Below are 22556 nucleotides of genomic sequence, written 5' to 3' on the forward strand. Positions count from 1 at the left end.
GGAATTAAAATGGATTCTGAGAGGCAATTTCTAACTACTGAACTTTTATAACAGGAGTATCTTTGATTAAATAAGGAGCTAGTCTAAAATAAAAGCAAAACTGTGACATAATAACCCAACTTAATTATCTTTGCAGAATACATTTATAAATGATTGGCTCATTTCTACCTTTACTTGACTAAGTAAATATGCCTCTTAAATTCTCAAACATTGAAAATTCTGATTCTCACAGTTGCACAGACTTATCTAAATCAAAACTTCAAAAAGTTACAATATAATTACTGACTCCATTGCTAGATCCAGTACAAGTTCAAGTAAAGAAGTTTAGCTCTGTAACGTCCACTCCTCAACCTAAACCTCCAAGTCACTTGTCAGTTAAAGGTTGGGCGATTTATTGACCGCCTCTGGATGCATACTGTCAGTGCTGAAGGAAATATGAGGGAGGGTTGTCGCTACCGTTCTGGAGCTCATTGATAATGACATACCTGCCTCTGTCACCCATTACCCATACTACAAACTACTTAGACCTAACTGAAAAATCAATAGCCTACTTGCACTGGTTCCTGTGGCTGCCTCCTTTGATTGTCAGCTCCTGTCTAGGGTCAGCACTTACATGAAAGGGGCTGTGACTGCCTGATGCTTTCAGGACAACCTAACGATATGAAACTAGCCAACAGAACAGTAAATTCTGTCTCCCTGCCCTCCTCATCAATTAGGCTTTGACTAGGCTTGCCTGTAGAAACCTGACCTTTTAAGTTTAGGTGAATATGGACTAGCTGAACACACCATTGCCCTCAGCACTGAGCCAGGAAATCTACTGACAGGTTAAACAAAACAGAAGGTTGTAACTGTCATAATTTGCATTGCACTTTCACGCCAACAAGGGTGTTATCAGTAGGGGCAAGCCCTGGAACACACAACTCCAGCACCCTTAAGCCACACTACTCATAAATTTTCAAGTGAAGTGAGATAAAACATAAATTCACAAATAGCAATGCATTTCTCATCTCTCAGTCTTTTAGGTTTGCACTTTGCAAACCCACAGAGTGCCCATCAACAACTTTTTGGTCACCTGGCACTCCCATTGCACTAATTAGGGACTTTCAATGACCATAACACAGAAGTAAAAATAACAATGCCCATTTAAGACCTATTTTAGAGAGACTATATAATATAGCAGATAGACTGACTGGTATATATGTCAAAATGAGAACAATTAGATCTCAATATGCTATCTTTTCTTGCCTCAATTCACTCCCTCCAAAAGTATCCACAAGCTTAGACAAACAATAAGTTATCACGTAAGTGAAAGGAGGTGTTGAAATTATTTCCTACCATGCTACTCTGATATAGCATCTTCTACAGTTTGAGGGAAAACTAAGAACATCTGTAAAATAAAAGATGTTAACACTTTTATGCTTGTCAGATCTTCTGATGAAAACAAGTGAAAAGCATGAGAAAGCAGTATAAAACTTTCCTTTGTTTAGTAACTCATGTTTTGAAAACCACTTCCCTGCTTAGATCTATCTTTTAACACAGTATGAACTTGGTAATATCATAGTTGCTTAGCACAACGTCATTTCTCTAAGGAGAAGACCAATAATTTATTTTTTTAAGTTAATTGTGAATGGGAACTTACTTTGGCTTCAAGAACTAATATTTACACAATACCCGATGTTCATTAAAATGTCCAAAACATTGACAGTCCATTAAATATTTAAGGGAAAAAAACATATTTTTTATATAAACATATATTATTTTTCTATATACAGGAACACATACTGCATTTTGTTTTATAATTTTACGATTCAACCCCTATCAAGCAATAATTAGTATACTCAGGATTTTTCCCAAGTTGCTACTTCATTGTCCCTCACAGTTGTCTCCAAACTATATTTTGTAAATTTTTTCCATAAATCTAAAATATCTATAAGCTTATTCTCATCTGAGTTTAAAAACTTTCATATACCTATGTTAGAGCAGCACTGAAAGCCTAAACATCTGCAGAAAGATTTCTGATAGAAATAAACAAAGATGTCAACAAATTTGGTCATGTAATGGTGGAAAATTTTAGACTTTTTTAACTAGAAGAGATAGAAAAGATTACCTAGTCCAACCCACTCATTTAGCAATTGAGAAAATAATGGATAAAGATAGTGACTTGATCAAAGTCACCCAGGTAACCAAGCCAGGACAAAAATTTGGGACTTTTTGTTTCCTAGATTGATGCTTTGCTGATACGTTCACACTGTCTCCTTTTATCTATCCAGGTAATCTGGATAGCAACCACCTTACATTTAAAATACATATCTATAGATTTGTATCATTCATTTTTAATTTATAAAGTTTATAGAAAGCTTTGATTAGCAGAAAAGATTAGATTATTCGTAGAGCATTTAACCAAAAAGTTACCCAACAAATATTAGAAATAGAAGGCCCAATTAAGTATGGTTGGAATCCTTTACTGACCTAATATGATGATTAACTAAGCATCTGGTCATCTTTCTGCTCCTTTGTGTGTACATAGCTGATAGCAAAGTGAAAGGGTATGGATAGTGTCTGATCCCAGCAAGCAAATCATTTGAAAACAGTCATAGCTACAGGTCAAAGATTTTCTACTCAGTCTAGATGGATTTAAACCTACTAACCTCGATTTTAAACCTAATTACCTATATACCAAATCAGTCAGAAAATAAGAGAATGATTCTTTATGATCCAAAGATAATAAGGGAAGATAGGAAGGAAAAATTCAGGAAAGAGACTGGCAGAACCTTGATATCCATAGGCCAAGACAGCTGTTTTATATCCTAGCTTTATATCAGATGGTTAAAGGAAAAGTTTCCATTCCTTAGATCATTAAATATTATTTCATTTATATTACACAGATGTCTTCCATACATAGATTACAACCAAAGAAGCATTTTTTTGTTGTTGTTTAACCACTACAAGCAATCAGAGAAACCTCTCTGCACATCACTTTTACTCTAATTCATAACATTTAAAGGATGAGGCAGGCTAGATTTTTAACATTTCCATTAAAAATAACACAAAGTCCATTAAGTATTTCTTGTAATCTTAGCAGATGATCAATGCCAAATTACTACTATTCATAATAATATAGAGTGCTACAGAACCAATACATTTTTAAATAAAATGTTTAAAATGGCTAATGCTCCTAAAGTATAACAAAAACCTACCCATACGATATGCTTAACTAATAATTTTAAACATAGACACACAAAATGTCTCATATGACCTGAAAGAAATAGCACATAATGCCAAATATTATATTTTGAACCAAGTACAGCTCAACACTAGCATAATCTACGTCTCTAATTTCACTCTTCTGTTTTGTTAATGTCTGGCACTGATCACAAGAGAAAGTAGAAAGGGAGTGGGGATGGCTTTAATATCCTAAGAAACATATTCTACACAATTTTTGTTTCACACACATTGTTTTGGCCCACAATGTGAGTCAATAATATTATCTTCATAAACAAACAATATCACACCTTGAAACCATAAGGTCAGCTTTCAATTTTCTTTAACACTTAAATTCATTATTATCTGATCCTGGTTTTTCTGTCTACCTTCTGGAAGTTATGTTAAAGGCCAGCAAAATTTGGTTCTCCAGGTAGAAAAGTCACAAAGAATAATCCACAAATTTTACAATCATTTCTTAAAGTTAACAGTTGGCTCTACCAAATATACCCTTGCATGTGAAGATAATAGTGACTTATGAAAGTCAAAGTTATTTGGCAGGTAAAATTTAATATTTATCTAATAGTGCATTACTAAGTTCAAACTGGTTTTTTTTTAAAAAAAAAAAGGAGGAGGGGAGAGGAAAAGAAGGAAGGAACAAGGAAGAATAGGAAAAGAAAATTTTTAAAAATTTTGCTTCAACTTTTCAGAACTGCTTAACTATGTATGTAAATAAAAGAATGTAGTGTTACAACTCAAAAATGTATACATTTAAAATGAGAAAAAGATACATGATTTCTTGGTAAGGTCAAAAGACATATACCAATATAAGTGTGAATACAGCAAGTTCAAAGAAACATTCTAAAAAATACTTGCTGAATTAACTTGGATGTTAACATTGCACATTCTAGTGCAATAATATAATGGCATTTACTTCTTAGTCAGGCTAAAAGCTGCTTACTTTAATTTTCCTGAGCACAAGTCCCTTACTCTATCATTGTATATTTTTGGTGACATCAAATTATGTATAGTTTAATAAAGTACTCATTTATGCGGTTGCTATTCAACTTGGGGGAAAACCCTGATATACAGCATACTCTCAATTTTCTCATCCCACTATATAATACAAGAATTATATTTGTAAAGTCTAATAGGTAACAAACATCTCTAATCATATATATTATCTAAGGCAATCCAAACAAATTTAAAAGGCCCACAAACAATACTCATCAAAAGTACATAAAAGCATTTTATTTTTCAGTACAGTTTGATAGGCTTACTGTACAAAATTAAAGCTATTGCTTTTACCTGACATAAAATTATCTGAAGTTCAACCTGTTCAAATGAGAACAATAACCTTGGGTTACTAATCAAAGAGAGTAAAAAAAAATTTTTTTTGTTAAGGCTATTTTGTGAGGGGGGAAGAATAACTTGTTTCAACAGCATGCCTGACCATATAAAATTATTAACAGGCACTATGGTGAACTGTTCAAGGCAAACATTCAATTACTGGTTTTTTAGATTGATTCCAGAATAATAATTACAAATAGCTTAGAAACAATCTCCTTAACACTTTGGAATTTTAGAAAATTAAATCCTTTGACAGAGAATAAAAGAGAATGTAGTTTTACTGTGACTTATAATGTGGACAGTATAATCTTGATGACTGTCATTAACACATCTTACATATATTTAAATATAATTACTTCAATAAAATTTCATCAACTAGAATACACTAACAAATCATATCTGGGTTATTTACTTTTCTTTCTGTTTTTAGTGAAATAATTTTTAAATTCAGAGAACTTAATAGTGTTTTATTTCCTCATTTACAATTTGACCAAAAATAAAAATCAATGTTCATTTTTTTAAAAAAAAGCATTTTCATAAGTATGTAGAATGATTAAGTATATAAGAACTAAAAATTTAGCACCCACATAGATGTTTCAAAGTTAGAATTTAGAGGATAAGACTATATACCAGTAAACACGTGGTCCTTTGTTTTCCAAAAAGTATAAATCCTCCAGAGATGCTTTCTTTTCTTAAGTCAATAATCTGATTATTTTTTGAAAGCTTCTAAAATATTTCCCGGAAAATAAGATCATGTATTCTAAAATTTGTTTACTCTTTAGTAAAGATTATTGAGATACAATATATTATTTTTACAGATAATAAAATAATAGATACCTTTTAAGTCTCGTTAACATGATAAAGTAACAAATGCACTGATGTTAACTCAGTAAATACATTTTTAAGTAAAGATCAGCAAAAAATAAAACAGTTTAAGAATTTTGTATTCTCTGGAAACATAAACAGGATTATAACTGTCAGATTACAGAAGCACTGACTTCAGTCATTAGTTTGGTTTGGCTCCTGAGAAACACAACATGAACTACTGCATCATTTCTTTTCAAATCCATACATTCCCTGCAGCCGTTCAAGCTTCATCAGCAGTGCAGGAATGTATAAAAATGACAGGCAAAGGGCATTAGGTTTTTTTACTTCCATACTGTTTTCCTATAAATGGAAGACAGGATTCTTTCTCAAAGCACTTAAGCTCAAGCTCAGTCAATGCTGAAGGAAAAATACAACTGAATTCTCTATGCAAGAAAGTATCACAATTGGATTATTTACTACTTTTCAAGGAAATGTTGATAAATCTAATACTGTATTATTATCTTAGAATAAAACATTGTAAGCTTAGCATTCTAGCTTAATTACCCATTATTCTTCAATGAGAAATATTTTCACTTTTTAAAGTATTCTGTCAACTCATCACCTTATTTTAACACCAAGTATTCAGTTTTGCTTCTAATTTTAATTATAAAAATTTCCTTAAAATATGCCAATTTTTTTTGAAAATATATTTGTATAAATAGTTAATTTTTTATTTCCAAGTTTCTGTACTCATAAAGGTTTCGGTGAAATAGGAAATTCCATTAATAATTAAAAGTTTATTTAACCATGATAAGTAAAAATAGGATGTAATGAGTAATCTGGTTATTTGACTGGACCTTAAACATTCACATTGCTATAAAACTAGTACCGTAATTACTACAACCTGACTCAATTTTTTGAAGAAACTGGGAAATTTTCAGACTAAAGTTTTAAACATCCTCATATTTTAGTTTATAGTAACTAAAAACATGCCCACTTCAGTACTATCACCTACATTCTTTATGTTCCTAATGTAATGATGCAAGAGGTAAAGCCTAGAGAAATCTGAAGGTTATGGACTACCTGATATCCAAAACAAAAAATTCAGATCACACCCTGAATGTCCTCCTTCCCTTTTTAGGAATGTCCTGCAGCCAGCCCAGCACCACAGCTCTGGGCTGAAGCATGCCGATGTTGGCACTGCCTAAGCCAAACAAACAAGATGTTTAACAGTCAAATAAAATGTCCTGCAGCCTCCCTAATGAATTTGTCAAGGACCATCAGATTTCGCACCCTCTCCTTTGCCTCATTAACTCAAGTATGATGAGACGGATTATAACAAGAGAATACAGATGAATCGGTCTGAAGACTTGAAGTGGCTTTTAGCCTCTAGAGTTTCTTTCTCTCACTTGGTCTCCTTTAATAGAATATAGTATCTCCTGCAGAAGGAGCTGCCAGTTCGTTTTAATACACCATCAAGGAGCTGCTGATGGACTTCTATACTAACATACATAAAAGCAGAGGTGACAGGGGCTCTTCAATTACAGCCTCCTCGGATACCGTTTCCCCCTTCAATTATTCAACCAGAGGAAGAGAGGACCGCAAAGGCGCAGCTGAAGCTGCTCTTAGAGCAGAGGCAGCCAGAGTGAGTTGGGGTGGGGGAGGGGGGAGAAAGAGAACCAGCAAGAGGGAGCATTATTTGCTGGAAGTGTTTAAGTTTATTGCTCGAATGATGTTTCTAATTAGTACCACGGCCATAAATTAAAGTCGCCTTTGTTTAACTGATTTATTATTTACTAGAGCATCTACCTAAGACAGGGTAAATTGGTAATGAATTGTTTTTAAATCAAAACATTTGTAACGTTTTATCATCCTTCCCTCTGTATGTAAAAGTGGAGAAGCGTAGGGGCAAGGATGCGAGAAAACTTAGCCGAGCTTGACAGAGCCGCCAGTGGAGGTGCAGCGGAGTGTCCGGCGAGTGGTGGCGCGAAGGTCCGCTCGGCCTGGGACGCCCCACCCGAGAGAAGAGGAGAAGGCGCAGGACTTGCGGCGCGGCGGCGGAGCCATGCGAACCAACTCCGCCACCCCTGAGGCTGTTTGCAAACACTCACTCTCGGGAGCGTCGCGGGCCGGGCCATTCGCGAACCAGACGCAACGACGAAGCGACCACCTCGAGAGTGGGGCGGGAAAGCTCCGCACCCTCTATCCCCGCCACCAGTCTCCGCCCAGTAACTGCCCCCGGAGAAGCAACCACGGAGCCCCTCCCGGCCAGTCGCGCTCTCCCGGCAGCGCAGTGCCCTCTGGCCCAGGCAGTTCCCAGAGCGCCGGCAAGGCCTCCCGGGTTAGAGCCGGGCTCCCACAGGCGCGAACCCCGAGGGCGCGAGGTCCCCTAGATCCTTAGGCGGCGAGGCGTTCCGGGACGCACGCTGCCTCCCCGGAGAAGGCTGGAGGTCAAGCAGCCCAAGTCTCTGCCACTCCAGAGAAGTTAACTAAAGCTCTGGAGTCCAAGAGTCGCGCGGACACTTAATTCTGACTCTTCTTCCTAATCCCGGGAAGACAAACCCTAAGCAACAAATCCGAGATAGTTTTTTTTTAAGCAAATATTCCTTAGAAAGGGACTTATGGCAACGAGAGAGGAAGGGTGACAAACTGCCTGTGGTCCGCACCAGGTATGTAAGAAAGAACCAAGAGGCCCAATTGTCTGATACCAAGTAAATGGAAAGAAATTAACTTCCCTATGCAATTCAATTCAGGTTCACCCGGCCGGACTTTAAGAGTTACCGGTAAGTCAAGCCCTCCCAAGGGGTTTTGAAAAAGCCGAACTACCAGGTTTCTAAAACGAAGTCTTCACCCAAATGGACGCATAGATTTTTATTTTTATCGCATAACCCAGGGCTGGAATATAACCTCCCAAATCAAACTAAAAATAATCACATCTACCTGAAATACGTTAAAAAGATTCAGAATCCAGACATCTTAGGTTCATACATAAACCCTCAGTATTAAGCAAATCAGAAACAATGTTCTAGCTTTTTTTTTCACCCAAAAGTATGGAAAGGCTACAGTGGGTACAACTCGTTTAGGATAATACATATACTAAAAGCACATGCATGCCTTTCATTGAAATGCCTAGGGAGGAGTGAAGCCATCTGTGTAATCAATAACAGGATAGTTATAGATTTTTGTGGCAGTGAAGTCTTTTAAAAGCAAGAGTCAATTATGAAAATAAAATCATTTTACAAATGAAACTCTGTACCTGTACCCCCTAAGAATACATTCACAATTAGATTTACAACAGTAACATTTTAAGAAAACTTTAGGTTTACATTTACTTGCCTTGTTTTTCATTAAGTTTGAAACAATTTTAGTAGCTTATTTTAAAAGTATATCCTACTAAGTTCTACGACATATAAATTTGCACCATTTCTCACAACTTAGATATTTTCTCTCTCGTAACTAGTTAATTCTTGTAACGATAAAATAATGGTATTAAATACATGTGAATCTTAATTATGAAATAATTATCAAACAAGGTGCTTGGACTAGTTTTTGCCCTGCCCTGTTTTTAAACAGCATATCGAAATTACTAAAAAGAGATTTATAAACCCTCACCTTATATCCACTCCAACCCCCACTGGTGCACATATACAGCAATTGCTCTGATTCTTGGCAACAATGGGAGGGGAGGGGAAGAGAAAGGAGGAAGACTTTAAAGGAGGAAAAAACCTGGAAAAATTAGGTCCTTTCCCAGATTCCCCTTTCTCTTCCCATTTGCCTTCAAGCCAAAGTAATTTTGTTACAGTTTGCACCTTCTCCTACACAATGTTGATAGAATCATTTAAAAAAAAAAAAAAGTGAACCTTTCTGAACCATTGCTACTCTCCCTCGCGTTATTCCAGCCATCTCCAGGAGAGTCCCTTCTATATAAACTCTTTTTCTTCTTTGCTACTGGTAAGAGAGGAGGATAAAGAGGAACGGCTGTAAAATGTGTGCAAGCATTTGACTTCCATTATCTCCTCCTATTTTCTTACTTCTCTCTTTACCCTGTTTCTTTATCAAGTGCAGTGGTGGCTGCTACCGTTCGCCAAGCGTGCCTGTCTTCTCTCTCGGATTGGCTAAAGCACTGACAGCTCGGATAGCGATTGTAGGAACTGAAGCTCCACCCCCTCATGATGGCCCTGGGACCATTCATAAACTAAATAACTCCAGGAAACAGCGAGGGAGAGAGAGAAAGAAAGAGAGAGGGAGAGAGAGACAGAGAGAGAGAGAGGAAAGAAGAGAGAGCAAGCACGAGGAAGGGGGGCGGGGGAGAGAAGCAGGGGGAGAGCGGGGCGAGAAAGAGGTCGGAGGGGAGAGGAGGGGGAGAGACGACTCAGAAAGTGGAATCTGTAAAAGCAACCTAGAGGAGAAGAAGGAAAACCCTGAATCGTTATAACTACACCCCAGATGCAACGCAAGCAACGACTTCGTCACACTAAAACGGATTTTGTGAGGGCCAAAAGTATAAATTACGAAGCAGAAATGATTATCAAACAACTTCCAGCGGTTTGCACCTAAAGAAACACAAGGAGAACCCACTACAAACAAACAAACCCAGTCCAAACAACGCCTCCAGTAGGAAAAGAGGAAAACTGCGATAACACGACCCCCCGAGAAGAGACGAGACCAACACGCTGAGACTGCGGGGCGTCAGCAAACCTCCAAGTGCACGGCGGACTGAGTTGTACTTCGCAGCTCTCTGGACATTAATTACCTCCTGCACCTTCCAATTTGGGGGAGGGTGAGGAAGAAGGCACTCACCTACACTGAGCGAAGAAGTCCCATCAGCGTGGAAGAGAAGTTTAAGAATGAACCACTGAATGTTTCGCTTTTATTTTTAAATTTACTTTGGCACTTAAAAAACCTCATTTCCAGATTTCTGGACAATCTCGGCTGCAGACATCTAAGCCTAACCTTTTGGTATCCTGAGTTTTTTCCCTCTCCTTCTCCTTCCTCACCCCCACCCCGCTTCTCTCGCACACGGTCATCTTTACATATCAAGAGAAAGCAAAAAGGTTCCAAGAGGTACTTTTCTTTTTAGAAAATCACCTTTTCTCCCCTAATTCTTCTGCAGAAGAAAAGAGGTTTCGAAAGAGGGAAAAGGAAACAACAAGCCGGCTACGGTATCAGCCGGTCAGCCCAGGTGGAAAACGAGAGTGAAAGTAGGGCTTAACGGGGAGCGCACCGCCTCTTTCGAAAGCCGCTGGGCCACCACCAGTGCGTGAGCCTTGGATCCCTCAACGTATTGCGAGACGCCGGTGTATAGCCCGGACCTGTGCCCCAACATGATCGCCGCTCAGGCCAAGCTGGTTTACCAGCTCAATAAGTACTACACTGAGCGCTGTCAGGCGCGCAAGGCGGCCATCGCCAAAACCATCCGAGAGGTCTGTAAGGTGGTCTCGGACGTGCTCAAGGAAGTGGAGGTGCAGGAGCCTCGCTTCATCAGCTCCTTGAGCGAGATCGATGCCCGCTACGAGGGGCTCGAGGTCATTTCGCCCACCGAATTTGAGGTGGTGCTCTACCTAAACCAGATGGGCGTCTTCAACTTCGTGGACGACGGCTCGCTGCCCGGCTGCGCAGTGCTCAAACTGAGCGATGGGCGGAAGCGGAGCATGTCTCTCTGGGTCGAGTTCATCACGGCGTCGGGCTATCTCTCAGCGCGTAAGATCCGCTCGCGTTTCCAGACGCTGGTGGCCCAGGCGGTGGACAAGTGCAGCTATCGGGATGTGGTCAAGATGATCGCGGACACCAGCGAGGTCAAGTTGCGCATCAGGGAGCGCTATGTGGTGCAAATCACTCCGGCGTTCAAGTGCACCGGGATCTGGCCTCGCAGCGCGGCACAGTGGCCTATGCCCCACATCCCCTGGCCCGGCCCCAATCGGGTGGCCGAGGTCAAGGCCGAAGGGTTCAACTTGCTCTCGAAGGAGTGCTACTCGCTGACCGGCAAGCAGAGCTCGGCAGAGAGCGACGCCTGGGTGCTACAGTTCGGGGAGGCGGAGAACCGCCTGCTGATGGGCGGCTGCCGAAACAAGTGCCTCTCAGTGCTGAAGACTCTGCGGGACCGCCACCTGGAGCTACCCGGCCAGCCGCTCAACAACTACCACATGAAGACGCTGCTGCTGTACGAGTGCGAGAAACACCCACGAGAAACGGACTGGGACGAGTCGTGCCTGGGCGACCGGCTCAACGGCATCCTGCTGCAGCTCATCTCCTGCCTGCAGTGCCGCCGCTGCCCTCACTACTTTCTGCCCAACCTCGACCTCTTTCAGGGCAAGCCCCATTCGGCCCTGGAGAGCGCTGCCAAGCAGACCTGGAGGTTGGCCAGGGAAATTCTCACCAATCCCAAAAGCCTGGACAAACTATAGGGTGCTGGGGACTGCTTGAAAAGCGACACAAACGGGCGTGCTCTCTCAGACACACAACACACAACTCAGCTATAAACAGCAGAAACTCTGGACACAAACTTTTATGTAAGTCACCTGAAATAGGAATCCGGCAGAAGACCTTCGTTAATTAAGAAGCAAACAAAAAGAGAGCAACCCAACCAAAACAAATCACATTCTTGCACAAAAGTGATCGTTTTCTTCCAAACAATGTGAATTTAAAAGGTCACACAAAAGAAGCAATCGGGCTCCGCCACCACAAAATGAAACCCAAGGTACATTTTCAAATCAATGTATAGTAGTTCCCCCCCCTTTTCCTTCTTTCCCCCTATCCTTTTTCTCTCCACCCCATCCTCCCCTCTCATTTCGTTTTGCTTTTGGTTGCCTGAATGTTGTCACCAAGTGAAAAAATTATTTAACTATATGTAAAATTTCTCTTTTAAAAAAAGTTTTACTGATGTTAAACGTTCTCAGTGCCAATGTCAGACTGTGCTCCTCCCTCTCCTGAACCTCTACCCTCACCCTGAGCTGTCTTGTTGAAAACAGTAATAAAAACATTACTTTACATTGTAATTGACTGTTTGTGGATTGTTCTTAAGTGAAGGCAGGTGAGATCACACTTTATAATTTCCAATGTAAAGATGTGACGAGGAATCAAATGCAAGAAGCTTCCACTTGAACTGATTTGCAAAATTTTAAATACAGTACATTTTGTAGAATTGACTGTATAAGTTCCCACCCAAATCCTTAGAAAATAGAAAACACTAATTTTACTCAACTATAATATATATTTGTTCTGTAGATGTTAAGATTAAAAGTAACATCTACTTCACGCTTGGGAAAAAAGTATGAAAGAAAATATTTTGATCCTAATTTTTAAAGTAGAAAAAACTTTTTCACATTAAAAATCAAGAGATGTGCTTTCTTATGCCATAATTTCAAAAAATCCAATCTGAATCTGATATACAAAGGAAATATTTATGGATTTTTCTGAATAGTTAACAAAGTCAGTTGATACTTTTCCTTCAATCGTTTGTCCTCTTCAAGCTTTGAGTGATAAAAATTTAACAATTAAATAAACCACAACAAAAAATACAATGGTTATAGCAATAATCCTCTCCCCGAGCATATGGTGATATGAACCATTCAGATTTATAAATTACTTCCATTTTAAAATGGCTTAGTTGTAAATTCCATAAGTATGATTATTTTAATCAAATTTCAAGAATTATTCTGAAACTGCTTATATGCAATTCAAACAAAAAAGGTTTTCATACCATTTTTATAACCAAAGAAAAATTATTATTCCAGGATTTAGAAATAGGAAAAGTACCTTCCTCCTCTTTCTGTTTTTCTAAGGTAACAAACCAATATACTCATTTCAATGTTTCAGCTTTAACAAAAGTTTCTTTTTAATGCAAGGGAATAACTGATTAGAAAATAATATAATTAGTCAAACAGAAAGTATCCCAAAGGAATTGGTTTGTCTTGTTTATGTTGAAGGTAACTATATACTCCATTCGCTATGCTAATGATGAGACACAGGTACAGAATATATGTCAGATGTTACCCTTTAATATCTAACATTTATTCTTTGTATTAGCCCAAGTTTTAATTTATTGAGAAAATGCACAAATGAGAGGTGTAGAGAAAAATGTTTTTAAAGGCAATTTTAAAGATCAGAGGAAGAAGTTTGAGAGGGGGAAGGGCTGTATGGAGGGATGAGCAGCAGGATAGAAGAATAGATGAAAAACAAGAAAGCCACTCAGGGGTCTGAAGCCTAGTTCACTTGACAAACAGGCTTAAGTTGTGTAAGATTGCTTGGTAAAAACAGTCCTGTGTTAAAAAGATAAACTTTGATCCTATCAGTTCTGAAATCAACTCCACTCTTTCAACTCAACCTCTATTATATCTATTTTTCTAGTCGCTCTTCCTGTATTCTTCACAGTAATATTAAGTGGCTCAAACAAACAAATTCTTTTAAATTATAAAAACCAATTTATTCTCTGGGGAAAATGTTCTGAATTTTAAAAACATTTTCAAACAAACAGTAGGTGCTTACATTTGCACAAAATGATTTAAAGGAATAGTGTTTAGTTTCAAAGATAAAAAGAATATCTATAAGTGACCATTTTTCTCACTCACAAAAGTATTTACAGCAGTAGACATACATCTCCCTCCAACTATTCCAGAAAAAAAGTTCTTAAGTCTTGACAAAAAGAAACAAAAATATCCCCAATTCAGCATATTTTCTTCTTCCTTATTTAATTTAATGCAGGTATCAGTTAAAAAGGAAAAACACTGCAGGAACATAAATGTCCTCATTTACAGAACACCTTAAAGCATTAACATCTATACAAAATTAAAACTTCTCCCAGTAGCTGACTGAAAAATTGTTTTTAATATAAATTGGCAGGAGTTTTAACTTCTGGAATATAAGGAAGGTTGCAGTGATACAGACCTTTTCTTCATTGAGCCAAAAGATCTCCATATTTCACAAGCAAAAAGAAAAAAATAATTTAATGATGCTGTACAGAATCAGATCAGAGAGAGACAAAACTTGTAACTTCTCTAAAAGGAGCAAATAACTTCAAAGAACCTAATCTCACACATTGGCAGAGATTCTAATTTTCAGAACAATTAATTAGACACCTTTAAATTAAATCAAATTTTAGGCTTTGCTCTATATGTGTTTAAAAGCATGATAGAATATCTTGAATTAAATCCCAGTCTTTCTTAAATTCAGAAGTTAACAGAAATCAGAGAGTTTAATTTTGGTAACCTTCCTTTCCTAAAGAAACTAATGCATTTTCAGACACTTCAGTCATGGGACAAAGTAGAAAAAATTTTTAATTGATAGAATTTCAGAATTAGCAAGTTTTCTCTACATTGGATTAGTTAACTTATCAAGCTCAAAACAATCAGTTTCATACAATCTACCAAGTCCTGTCTTAATAAAGGCAGCAATATTGAAACAAAGTGCTAGAAATATGCATGAGACATGATTTGTTTGTATAGTTTTAAACAAAATTATAATATTTTCATCAAGAGCTACTTTGAAATACTTCTAAATCATTCAGATTTAAAAATTCACATGATTACAAAATCAAAGAACCTACCAATAAACTCAAAATATGTGTATGTATATACATGTACATAACATATGCTATCAGCCTGCAAAATAAATTATTCCACTTTTTAAGCCACCTTTTTCTACAGATTGCTTATTTTGCTCATTTTTAAAAGAAACTGTTTCCTCTCAGAGCAAATTATACCATTCTTTTTCTTGAAATAAACCTAATTTTGGTTTTTATGATGTGCTACAAATGTTTCTTAGTAAAAACAAAGTTGCCAGGGTCTGAAAAGTAATGAGAAATATATTTTAAAGGGGAAATTACATTTTCATTTAAGAATAGAAAATTATGCAGTGCCTTGTAAAATCTACTATAGGTAATGGGAAACAGAGGTATCTCACACACAAAACACGCTTGCATGCACGACAGAGTAGTAAGTCATGGGGACAAAGCAAGGAGAGTGATATATTGGCATCATATCCAGAAAACATAAAGGCTAAACAAAATAATTCCACTCTCAATCTCACTGAATTTTGTATCTTAATTCACCCTTGACCCTTTGAGGCAAAATATATTTATAGACAATGTTCTCTGAAGTTCCTTCCCCTCCTCACAAAGAGCTAATGATAAATGCCATTAAGTAGAATTTGTTTTTGAATCTAAATGAACTTCAATAATCTAACTAACTGGTAGGGAATCATAAACTAAAGAAGATAATGACATTGCATATAAGCCAAGGCAACTTAGAAGAAATTCAAACTAAGCCTGTCAGATTTACCAATCCCAATCCTATCCAACAGCACCCACCATCCCATCATATGAAACCCCCTCATCTTCTCACCTTGGGGTCGATTTTTTTGAAGTTAGGATCCTCTTCATCCACCTCAAAATAGAGTTCGGAGGAGGTGACAGAAAGAGTGCCCTTTACTACAACAGAGGGGGCCACAAGCTGAGCTGGTGTGCTCAGGCTAACAGGACCTGCCAAAAGGAAAAGACAAGCCACACAAGTTGGAATGACATTTTTCAAAAAATCAAATTCGACCAGAAATTGTATTTAATCTTCTCATTCTCACATCTAGTACTGAACTGCCTGCCAACTACTTCTACAGTTAAATATTCTGTCCACCCCAAATCTTCCTCTGAAAATGCAGTCAGGATTCTCATACTACAAGATCTATAACAGGCGGTTAATGATAACAGTAAACTAGGATGCAATTATTTTACAGGGAGTCTGCAAAGCTTTGGTCTAATCTCTAGGTAAGAAGTGGCTCTGCCTAAATAAGTCCATCCACATTCCGTTTAGAAAACAGGCCTCAGGCTATCTAACAACATGAACAACAACCAGGAGCAAAGAAGCCTCAATAGGCTTCCAAGGCCAGCAGTTAGCCTACAGTATGGTAGAGGCATGGCTACAAAAAGATCACTAGCTTATTAATGAAGTGGGAAATGTTAAACCATATTTTCTGATAGAGATTTTATGCCAGCTTGACACAAAACCTCTTCCATAACAACTTTACCCCATCAATGACTGGTAAAAATACTTCTTTTCTAAGCCTTCCTTTCCACTGTTAAGTATTGTTCAATGCTTCCAAATCTAATATTAGTGTAGTTCAGGGACTTTGGGAGTAAACAGCTGGAGGGTGGGTTTCCAAGTGAATGAATTTTTATTGGAATAATCAAATCTCCACAGGGCTTATCAAAGAGACAAATCAGACTGCTACTGAAAACAATAGATTCACTACAGACAGAACAGCATAATGTATATTAGAGCTAAATATAAAATATGAACTAAAAATGTTACATATATATGTCTGTGTGTGTATACACACACACACACACACACACACACACACACATAGAGAGAGATTGACCTAGAAAGAATTTGAAATTCCATTGTCAATTCCTCATGGTATAAATCCTATAGGGGAAGAAAACAGCATAAGAGAATATTGGCACTTATAGTTCTGAATTAATATAGTGCCTATAAACAAGGTGTGCCTATTCAGGTAATCAATGGGTGAATAAGTGTTTCAAAATTCAGATGAATTGACATTTCCATCGATTGTTAGAAGGGTGATAGTGCTTAATCTCACATCAATCTTAATGTGTGCCAGTAGGACAATAGAAGGGATGCTCTGCGGAGATCAGAGCAGCTTTTGCCCTCTATTCCCAATGTACAAATACATTGTGTTTGCAGATGGGCAGCAGATAGCTGCAGAACAGCCATGATTTCCCAAAGCTCATCCTTATAAATGGATGAAATAAGAAGCTATGTGTTCTTTTGCTGTCTCCTTTTGCCCTCTGTACATTAGCATGTAATACTGAGAAGAAATAACATTTTTTCAATCACTCTCAGACATTCAATTACAGGGTAAGCAGACAGCTGCAAGAGCTAGGGCAGCCTAGGTCCTACAGAAGACCCCTGACAATTTCCACTTCATTTCTAACCCACACCACTTTATTAGTGTGGATTACTTCTTAATCCTATTGCCATTGTCAAGATTATATAATTAAACTCCCCTTTCACCTCTATTACTGTATGAACGTATTACTAGTAGCAAGAATAGAAGCAAAATAAAGGAAGAAATGGGTAAATGGATGTGAAGGAAAAGACTACAGAATAGCAGTATCTACCTTACTCTCCACTCCCACCAATTAATTTTATTTTACTTTATAGAGAGGTTTACAGTTATCAGAGAAGATACCATCTTCTCTTTTTGCTTTTCATTACCAAGTGGCATAGTAGCACAGGTTGCAGATATGTCACCAAAAGCAAGATTTTTAATGTCTTTTCTCTTAAAATTATCAAAATGGAAAACTATGTAATTTTCACCTATTGAAATTATAGAACCTTTCAGACTTTCTTCCTTGAGGGACAGAGCCACAGGTATTAAAGTAAAAAAGCCATTTAATGAATGACTAAAATTTCCGGCTAAACAAGAGAATTTTTCCCATAAGGGATGTAAAACTGAGAATCTGCAGAGTGCAAATCAAAATTCCTACATCAGGCAAAATACGTGAATGTTGTGAAAAGCCATGGCATTCTCGGAATTGATTTGAGAGAGTTACATGCATATACAGCATGTTCACTAAGACCTGTATATCAAAGCAAATAGCTTCTCTCCTTCCAAGCTTTATTTACAAAAAAAAAAAAAAAAAAAAAAAAACTGGCAGAATTTTACTTATAGTCTTACTTTACAGAGATTTGGTAACTCCTATGGGATGGGTGAAGTAATTTTGTTCTTTTGTTGCTGCTTTTAAACTTTTTTCTTTTTCAGTGAAAATTATTCACAAAAGAAAAAAATGAGGAGAGTAAGAAGACTGAATAGAATAGAAAAATAAAAGGAGAAACGGTAGAAGGGGGGAAGTATTTGAAATAACCAATTAATGTAATTGTGGGTATAAACTTGGTAGTCCTAGTGGTCACAGCTGAAAAAGTAAGTAATTATATGCTTATTGTCCCAGAGGTAGCTGAAATATCTGCACAACCACCAAATTTACCAGCAAGATTCTCTAAATCTTTCTCATCCACGGATGACAGAGTATCATCATCGCCTTCCAGGAGGATCTCGTTTTCTGAGTTCTGATTTCCTAAAGCCTGACTCTTGATGGACTGTTTTCCTTTAGCAAGGATATCTTCATCTGTGGCTGAAATGAAAAGGAAACAAAGCTGTCCATCAGTTCTGGGAAGAGCACTTCGGCAGAGGGGTAGGGGCTTAGGTAAGGGTAGGTGGCCAAAGATGGTCAATCTTTTATACACAGTGTCAGCTACAGTGGAGAAAGTGATTGGGATGGCACACATGCCTGATCTGACAAACTCGATCCCCCAACCTAGTCTAATGTTACCCTAAACAAGCACCCTAATCCCATTAAATTTGACCCCTGCACTGCTCACAAAACCATTTATTTACTTATAGGTAGGGTAGGAGTAGTTCAAAAGCAGTACTTTTTTTGAAAATTCATTAATAGGAACAATCAAAACCCAGTTTTGGAAACAATATTTAACAGCAAAAAATAAGGACTGATTCATTCCTCCAAACAATGTTATACTGACAAACATTTTGGAATGGTTGAGGAGTGGCTGTGGAGGAGAATCCAGAATTAAAAAGGGTTAAAGCTAAGAGACATTCACAAGCCAGTGAGGATTTAGGCCCAGATACTGAAGCCATATCTGACACTAATAAGACTACAGCAGCTCCTCAAAGCTGCAATCCCTTCTTTATCCACCCTCCCTCCTTCCTTCCTTCACATTACCCTCGTCCACATGTTCACACATACACTCACTCCTCCGCCCTTTTGTCCTTTATACAAATATCCAGGAGCAAGGCGGTGTGGAAACTAAGTGGAAGCTCAAACACTACCTCCTCTGCATGTTTAAACTAAAGGGCTAAGGCACCCCGGGGGCAAACATAACAGAAAGCCTGGGATGAGAGGCATGTGGGCAAGGGGCCTCATGCGGCCTGAACTGGAGCAGCCTGTGGAGAGCAGCAGTACCAGACTCAGGCACTATGACAAGGCAGCAACTGCAGGCAGATGGAGGAAAAGAGAACACATCTAGGGAGGGAAGAAGCAGCCCTGCAGAGCACCTACACTCAACAATGGGATCCGAAAGGACAGCAAAGACGCAAATGAAAGTGGAAAACCCTGAAATTCAAAACTCTGATTCAAAACCCACATCCTTCCAGGGCGCCTCCTGTTGTTTTGAGCAGCTTTCTCCTTACGACAAGCAGGAAGGCAGATGCTAACTTCTAAATTGTGATTTGTAAAACTTCATATGTGTATCTTTTCCTAATCTTTTTTTGAATGGTGTCATATAAGGGAAAGTTAAGAATCTTCACCTGACCCTCCTGGCTTCCAGCTAGATAAATCGCGGAGGTAAAGCACCTGATCTACCCAGGCTGCGGCTTTTGATATGGAAATCGGATGGCTAGGGTTTTTTTTTTTTTTTTGCTCCACTGCAGCTTCTGCCTAGGCATAAGGCCCAAACCCCAGAAAGAATAAAGCAGTCAATTTGCAGTAACACAACTAATATATATATATCTATATAATTTATTCTACATAGTTAACCTGCACATGTGTTACCTGATTTGGCAGATCAAAGGTTCTTAGGGTTTGATAAGTACGTTTACAGATGATGTTAAAGGTAAAAGGTTTTTTTTTCTCATATTTATTGCGAATTCACCATGTATACCATTTATATACAATACTTATAGTGCTACTGAAACATAGGAGTTTTCTATTTAATAAGAAGTCATGGGAAGAAGCTTTCTATATTTACCTTTAAATACACTCTATGGGTAAATAAAATCTTTCATACTCACAGGCTGCATTGTAAGCTACACACATATGATGGTCTGGACATATGTTTGAAAAGATTACTTTAGTGTATCTAATTAAAGTGGCTTTATTTATTTTTTATTTAATTTTTTCGAGACAGGATCCTGCTCTGTCACCCAGGCTGGAGTGCAAAGGCACAATAACAGCTTACTGCAGCCTCTAGGCTCAAGCAATCCTCCCAGCTCAGCCTCCCAAGTGGCTGGGACCACAGGTGCTTGCCACCATGCCCAGCTAATTTTTTAATTTAACTTTTTGTAGAGATGAGGTCTTCCCATGTTGCCCAGGCTGATCTCTAACTACTGGGCTCAAGCAATCCTACCACCTCAGCCTCTCAAAGTTGCTGGGATTATAGGCGTAAGTCATCTCACCTGGCCTGTTTTTTTTAAAGGCTAAAAAGAAATATACTTACAATTAACCAATAATTTTTAGAAAAACAGAACTATGTTCTAAAATCACTTATATTTCAAGTATTTATAGTTCCTTACTCTAAAATCAGAAACACTGCCCTGAGGCTAAACAAGATCTTTTGCAGTTTGCTATCAACATTATTAAAAATATATTGGCCACTGAGAAATGCAAATGAAGCACCATCTTCTAAATGTTTTTATAAAGTAAATTATAATAAATTATTATTTTCCAGTTAGATTTTAGTACAGAATCAGTATACCACATTCTTTTTATTTCTTGGATTTATAATTCCTTCTTCAAAGCAGAAATATTAATAATAAGGCTAATATTACATATCATTTTGCATAAGTCAGGGAGTAGTGTTAAAAATACTTTACATAGTTAATTCATTTAATTCTCATAAACCTTCTGCTTATTTCTAATTTTAAGATAAGAAAGCAGGCTCAAAGAGGTTACATAAATTGACCAAGTTAACATGCGTTTGACAATTAGAGTCAGGATTTAAAAACAGGCAGCACGGTGCCAGAAGCTGGGCTCTTAACCACGATGCCATATTAGCTCTTAGATGTAAGAAAAAGAAAGAAAACAAAACAACCACTGTTCAAATATGAATGTGTATATAATTAATTTGTTTACTAATTCTTGTTTTTCATAGTGCATTTTAAAAGGTTAAATCAGAATAATAATCAAGAACAAAAAATATTCATTTCCAAATCTAAAATTGATGAACATGCCAAACACATCAGAAACAACTAAACACCCTGCTCATTACTTCCTCTGATTATTGCCATACATGTCCTAAAGTACACCAAGCTTATGTGAAAGGAAAAAAGAAGAAACCTCTTTAATCTGCAAACATTTACAAAAAAATGAGAGTCCCCAGTGGCAATATGTAATGGTTTAAAATAGCTCAAAAAATAAATTCACATTCATTTATAAATGACCACGAGAAATATAATTATCCCTTCCAATTGCAATTTAAAAATTTTTAAATATGTTCTAATCATGCTGCCTATATTAAAACACAGTAAGGTAACTTCTGAATTAAAGTTTCATTAAAAATTTTACATACTATAGGTGTACTGTATGCATACACACACCCACTTTAATTTATTTATTTACTTATTTTTAAAAGCTCAGATTCTGGAATTGTTCAAGCTCCACTGAAAAACCTCTTGTCATGGAAAATATGCAGCTTACTGATATTTAGAACGGTTTTCCTGTAATTAACTCCCCCTTGAGGATTTTAAGTTAGCAGCAGTAAAATTACCAACAGTACTCTAATATACACCACATGCGCTGGTGTTCAATTCTCAGTGGTCTAATAGCTTTCTGCTAAAGAACCTTAAAAAAAAAAATTAGAACAAAACTTTTCCAAGCATAAAATAAAGGATTATTATCATGTTTATATGTACTGGGGAAAAGTATATTTTTAACTTTCATTTGCCTTATTCTCAATCAACCATTATAAACAAGTATTTTGATATCTTCTGTGAGTATATTCTACACACGTCTAAAAGTTAATTGGATGAAGTCAGAATATACTTTGGGTTCCATTTTAAAGCTCAATTCAGATATTTCTGGCTAATAAAATTGTTACTAACATGATTGCTGTTTAAGTTTTTCATATCATTATTAAGAAATGCCTTTTATTCTGGTTTAATTTCACCTTTTATTCTAGTTTAATATTTATCCTAACTTAATACTTAAACTGCAATTGTTACATAAAATTGGAGAAATCTGTCAGAAATGTCATCTTTAAAAATGATTTGATTCACTGAGGCTAAGAACAATGAAAGGCTTAAGAGAGAGAGGCTGGTCCCCAAAATGTAAAATTCAAGTTCTTCAGAGCTAACTCTGGACATGAGTTGATTTATCTATCCACCACAAAACAGGTAAGTAGAATTAAAATATAAAAACAGCAAAAACACACACAACAAAAACTGTTCCACCTTTG

General features: G+C 37.3%; 3 protein-coding genes across 7 annotated transcripts in view; 2 read left to right on the forward strand and 1 right to left on the reverse strand.

Moving 5' to 3' along the window:
- LRBA (LPS responsive beige-like anchor protein) overlaps positions 1-22556 on the reverse strand; it is a 799485-nt gene that overhangs the window by 306592 nt on the left and 470337 nt on the right. For all 5 annotated transcript variants that reach the window (XM_055111907.2, XM_063603583.1, XM_034959239.3 and 2 more), the window contains exons 39-40: positions 18356-18502; positions 15696-15832 (exon numbers count right to left, since the gene is read on the reverse strand). In XM_055111907.2, coding sequence (XP_054967882.2) covers positions 15696-15832; positions 18356-18502 — 284 coding nt within the window. The remainder of the gene's footprint in view (positions 1-15695; positions 15833-18355; positions 18503-22556) is intronic.
- On the forward strand, positions 7252-8887 carry LOC134730193 (uncharacterized). The gene has a single exon (XM_063603586.1). It carries the CDS (start codon positions 7424-7426, stop codon positions 7757-7759), a length of 336 nt encoding a protein of 111 aa, XP_063459656.1. The 5' UTR covers positions 7252-7423; the 3' UTR covers positions 7760-8887.
- Positions 8887-12350, forward strand: MAB21L2 (mab-21 like 2). Its single transcript, XM_003815862.6, has one exon. It carries the CDS (start codon positions 10683-10685, stop codon positions 11760-11762), a length of 1080 nt encoding a protein of 359 aa, XP_003815910.1. The 5' UTR covers positions 8887-10682; the 3' UTR covers positions 11763-12350.

This window comes from Pan paniscus, chromosome 3 (assembly GCF_029289425.2).
Source record: "Pan paniscus chromosome 3, NHGRI_mPanPan1-v2.0_pri, whole genome shotgun sequence".
Classification (NCBI taxonomy): domain Eukaryota; kingdom Metazoa; phylum Chordata; class Mammalia; order Primates; family Hominidae; genus Pan; species Pan paniscus.